At 45.4% G+C, this 5,587-nt stretch overlaps 1 protein-coding gene across 1 annotated transcript in view; it reads left to right on the top strand.

Annotated features, from left to right (window-relative positions):
* LOC135815020 (aqualysin-1-like) overlaps positions 1–5,587 on the top strand; it is a 10,919-nt gene extending 5,332 nt beyond the window's left edge. Inside the window, exons 9-16 of the mRNA XM_065328240.1 lie at positions 926–994; positions 1,895–1,958; positions 2,379–2,458; positions 2,892–2,973; positions 3,467–3,524; positions 4,061–4,086; positions 4,948–5,024; positions 5,219–5,587. Coding sequence (XP_065184312.1) covers positions 926–994; positions 1,895–1,958; positions 2,379–2,458; positions 2,892–2,973; positions 3,467–3,524; positions 4,061–4,086; positions 4,948–5,024; positions 5,219–5,312 — 550 coding nt within the window. The 3' untranslated portion in view covers positions 5,313–5,587. The remainder of the gene's footprint in view (positions 1–925; positions 995–1,894; positions 1,959–2,378; positions 2,459–2,891; positions 2,974–3,466; positions 3,525–4,060; positions 4,087–4,947; positions 5,025–5,218) is intronic.

The raw sequence follows: 5,587 nt of genomic DNA on the forward strand, positions 1-5,587 counted from the left end.
GTGGAGTGTGGAGTGTGGGGGTGTGGAGTGTGGGGGTGTGGGGGTGTGGAGTGTGGGGGTGTGGAGTGTGGGGTGTGGAGTGGAGATTGCATGGAAAGAACAAGCTTGCATAATGACTGGGTTTTCGACTTACTTCAGTATTTATATTTTCCAGGCCTTCTAACAAGTCTTAAAAGAAATTAGGACACCTTGCCACCGCTCTTTTCTCTCCGAAACTCGACAACTGCAAGCTAGATACGAAATAAATTCGATTCATCACTCACAGAACTGGATCTCAAACCAGGGACTTTGCTGTTCGTGAGCAATGCTCTAACCAACTCGGCTACAGTATGACTCGTATCCACAGTGACGGCAAATTTATCGTAATTTGATCATTGATTTTCTGGCTTGCATCATTCTGCCAACTCACACTTTCAGAGAAAGGAGCAGTAAGCTGGTGGCCTAATTTCTTTAAAAAATACTTCGAAATTCTCCGTGAATTTCAAACGTGAAATTGCTCCAAACAAGTCCTTTTCGAAAATTGAGCTTAGTGACAGATCAAATACCTTAGAATCCCGCACAAGCTCATATGGGCGTCTGATTCAAAATGGCCATCGGATGGGCCTCTGTGTGGGCATGGGCCTGTGCGCTAATAGAGACACAGCAACGTAGTACTGCTAACATGCGCCTGCGCATTCTGCCAACAAGATAGGAAAATGGACTGCAACATGATGTAAGCCCACAGACCTGTATGCCGACACATAATTGTGTACGACCGATGTGTAGACATAGACTTGTACGTGGCTGGGCTTACCCGCGAGATTCAACAACGGCAAAGGTACTAATTGTTCTTTATCTCCCGAAGAGGCGCCGTCACTTCCGGTCTCGACTGTGTACGCATATCATAATGTGTGTATGTATGTGTGTACATGTGTTTAATGTGCAGTGGTGTCATTGCCGGTATCGACTACGCAGCAACGGAGTGCCGCAGTGGAACCAGGAAGTGCGTCGGAAAGTAAGTACTACACTGGATGTCTACAGTATAGGATGCTCACGGTCTAAAACACACCTGTCGTCGTCTGGATGTTGAGTCTGGGTCTGTTGGTTCTCGGACTGGGTGCAATACACCAGTCATCCCTTTTAATGATTTAGTCAATATTACTCCCAGTCAAACAAAGTCACATTTCAACGTGTTTTGTCTTAGCTGGTCACCAGCAGATGACGTATTACAGTGCTGCTTAAAATGAAATCCGATCACATGAGTCAGGTTTGCGTCCTGCGCGAGTTCCCATCCCAGTGTTTGCAGGTCTAGAGATACACAGCGCCCGACGTTCCACTTGACTCTCGCGATCAGATCTCTAAGTTGTGCTGCTGCACTGGTGAACGATGTGCATCATCAGTTTATGTGTAAATAATAGAATATGGTCACTGTTGATTGATAGTTAGCTTTTTAAACGGTTGAGTGGTGCACATGTATCGTATCGTTCTCGGAACTACACAAATCGATTCAGCGGCCAGCAGATTCTGAACGTCTCATCTTCAGCCTTCCTTCTCAAAATGATGCTTCAAGTCACACGGAATTTTTCAGTACAAATCCCAATGTACATAATAGGTAGTAGGGTACACACTTCTCATCCTGATGGAGGTGCATGAATTCAGAATAAGGGATGATGATTATTATTAGAGCATTGCATCTTCCTCGGACCAACATCATTCTACTCAGCAACCAGAAGACGACAAGCAGCGGAAATTTAATCCCCGTAGATATGCAAAGGACATTACTTTAGTAGCGGCTGGCACTAGCCAGGGTCCACAATGCTTCAGTTTTGCAGAATGCCACACAACCATACACCAACTGCTGCTCGGTTTCCGAGATGCCTCAAGCATGGTTTCATGTTGTTTCTTGTACTCGCAGCATGTCCCTTGGTGGTGGATTCGACTCTGCTGTCAACGCTGCCACCGATGCTTCTGTTGATGCTGTAAGTACTTAGATACTGCTGTCACCGGCGTATGCGGGGGCTAAGGCTAGAAGGCAGGGTTTTAAGACACGTCTTGATGAAGTTCTGTACATTATAAGCTAAAGCCTAATACGTTATGGCCAAAAAGAATTAGCTTTGTACAGTTATAATAGTATATGATGGTGTGAGCTTTGATGTCTACACAACTCCGTAATGTTACTATTAGGTTGTGTCATTATAGGTACACGTCGAATGTTTCAGTATGTACATGTAGTTTTGCCTCCTCAGTATGCAATATTCATTGTGACTCGGTTTGCCTCACTGCATCACGTCCTGCGCCACCTTACAGTTACTTGGCGTCAGCAAATGACTAAAATAACGAGTTGTTTGAACTTTCGTGTGTGTGTGCGTGTGTGTGTGCGTGTGCGTGTGTGTGTTCAGGGTGTGTTCATGGCTGTTGCCGCCGGAAACAGCTACGGTGCCAATGCCTGCAACTACTCCCCAGCCTCTTCCAACAAGGCGTAAGTGGACAACGTTGATACACAGCATGTGGACACATATCCAAATGTTTTTAGTGCATATCAGCGCCAGTGTGGTTGCATTGACTGATTCCCCAGAGGTAGTGATTATCCCGATGCCACTCAATTTGAAAATCACACAATTTGGCAGTGTCACGGGCAGGTATTATCACTACAGCAAGCCCGATAGCCTACCTACAGAACGTCTTCCCTGTGTCCACTTTAGCTAATTGTCCGCTTGTCTATTGGTCATCCCAAAATTTTGATTTTGTATTAAAGGTGATTTAAAGTGTATGTCGACTTTTCTTATAATAATCATTGTAGGCAAAAATCACACACTTACGCATCTATGCCAACCGTAGCTGCCCTTGTGCCTATCAGTATGTAGTATAAACGTGTGCTTACGGCTTTTTGAATTTCTCGTGTGTCATTACAGCACCACTGTTGGATCGACTGACAACACCGACGCCCGCAGCGTGTTCAGCAACATTGGAAACTGCATCGAGGTCTTTGCCCCCGTAAGTCCAGTACATTTGCCCGGCTCCTGTTTCACTTACTTCGAAGTACAATCAACCTTGTGAATACTAGTAACCGCCCTGGATCGGACATGAGAGAAGGGTTGGTGTTGTGTTCAGGACTTGTTGTTACTTGTGAGGTTGAACGTGTGCAGGTTACTAGGTCTATCGATAGCATTGGTAGTCACGAGTTGTTTCTCTACCCGAGGCTGGTAACCATAAGGTTGTAGTAGGTAGTCCTGCCCTCCTCAGGACATGCCTATGTCCAGTTTCAGCGCCATATTCTGCACCACTGTTGCTATGGCAGCAGCGGTACCTACCTCCGTGGAGCAACATTTTCGAATAGGTTCAAACATACTCATATCTAGAAGAAGAAAAAGAATGAATATTATAGCTATGAACACGCTCAGCTGACCTTTCGTCAGTGCTGCATGCACCCACCACCAGCATCACTGACGCCTAACGTTATTTTCTTGTGATGTGCGTGTTTCTACAGGGTACCTCCATCACCTCCGCATGGTACACATCTGACACTGCCACCAACACCATCTCTGGTGAGTACTCCTGGTTGCAGAGCTCTAGCTTACGAGAGTTGCCTGCCAACGGCCTACATCTCTCGAATCCATATAATTATTAGTGCGAAACTATGCACATGAACTGGCTTGTTTGAAACTACTTCCGAGTATGTCACACCGTGTTTGAGAAGGGTCTCAAAAGCACAGCACACAGTAAAGTCACGTATGGGGAAAGACCATGAATTCACGCATGCACAATCTCGTGAATGCATTGTGAGTAGTAATATCACAACTACTCCGTACTTCGGAAGTACTATGTATGCGACGTCAGACTAACATGTTAACACATTACGGCGCCAGGCGTAACAGCTTGTGCAAGTAATACTCTTAGATATGGGTGTGTGAGTGTGTGTGTGTGTGTGTGTGTGTGTGTGTGTGTGTGTGTGTGTGTGTGTGTGTGTGTGTTTGTGTGTGCATGCAAACATGTGCTATCATTATTTTGTTGATTTCTGACAAGTCCTATTACAACATCCTTTCCAACATACCTCTGCTATGTTCTATGTTTTGTTGTTTAGGTACCTCCATGGCCTCTCCTCATGTTGTAAGTACAGCTAGTTGATCAGTAACCATGTGCCGGTGTGAAGCAAGATGTTGCAACTGGCCATTACGTCTAAATCTTGAACACCTACTCAGTGTGTCGATTGCAGCAGAAGCCAGATGGTTGTGTCCATGTGCATGTCTTCTTGTGCAGGACTGGGGATTGTCTAAAAGGAACTTGAAAGTACAGGAAAATATAATCGTGCAATCCCCCTCCCCTGTTGATATCCTACCTTGGAAGCCACAGTTCAGTATAATACATCACACTCAGGCGCGTGCTCGGCGATGGGCACAGGGGGCACGTGCACCCCCCAAAAATTTTCAATCTGGGTAATTGCAATTGTAATGTATGCAAATGTGCTCTAAAATTCAAGAAAGGTTGCAAACAAATTGCAGAAAATTGCCGGGGGGGGGGGCTCCCCTCGGCTCCCGTGCACCCCCCTAGTTGGGGGGCCGAGCACGCCCCTGACACTACGGTATTGAATTGACGCCTGCGCTACTGCAGACAATGGAGGCATTTCTACATGTACATGTAGATGGAGCTGTACCCAATCCAGCACGTCTAAATATATTTTTGCATTGGTGTCCACCAGACTGCACTTGACTGTCCTGGATTTATTCCCACTGTATGCCAAGAAAGGAGCTGGTACGTGATGGCCGGGAATACAACCCCCCGACAACCCCCGACGACACAATGGTATTTTACAGTATTACGTTGGCAGGCTTTGCATTTGCTCAGTGCGAATATTCTGTGTGTGTGTGTGTGTATGTGTGTGTATGTATGTGTGTGTGTGTGTGTGTGTGTGTGTGTGTGTGTGTGTGTGTGTGTGTGTGTGTGTGTGTGTGTGTGTGTGTGTGCATGTAGGCTGGCGTCGGTGCCCGTGTCTTCAGCGCCAACCCAACCCTGACTGCCCCAGGTGTCGAGGCTGAGGTTCAGCGCATGTAAGTAATTCTTTGATCAACATTTAAAAAAACTGTCATTCCTTCCTACCTGCCTGCCAGAATTTACACTTCGTGGAATGGCAACGGTTGGTTTCCACCCCAGTTGGAGATCATGTGGACTACATTATAAACGTCCATGGCAAGGTTTTCGTTGATGTTTTAAACTTGTTTTCTTTTGTATTTTTCTCCTCCAGTGCCGCCGTCAACAAGATCTCCAACGTTGGTAGCGGCTCACCTAACCTGTTGGTGCAGGGAACCTGTGATCTCCAGCCCCCACCAAACATGTAAACATCTCTTTCGAAAGATCATATTCTTTATGTTCGTAAACATGCTTGAATGTCCTCTCTCACTCTCCCACTACTTTCTCAGTAATATAATTATGTGGTTGATCCTTGTTCTTTTTCTTTTTTAAATTAGTCACACCCTGCGTGGATTCTTATTTTAAAATACATGTAGAAATATTATGACATCCTCTGAAACTCATCTGCATTATTTGTGACAGAAATTACGTATTCAAGGATATAATATTGTCATGTAATTTTTAGTACTGTACGAAGAATCGG

This window comes from Sycon ciliatum, chromosome 4 (assembly GCF_964019385.1).
Source record: "Sycon ciliatum chromosome 4, ocSycCili1.1, whole genome shotgun sequence".
Lineage (NCBI taxonomy): Eukaryota > Metazoa > Porifera > Calcarea > Leucosolenida > Sycettidae > Sycon > Sycon ciliatum.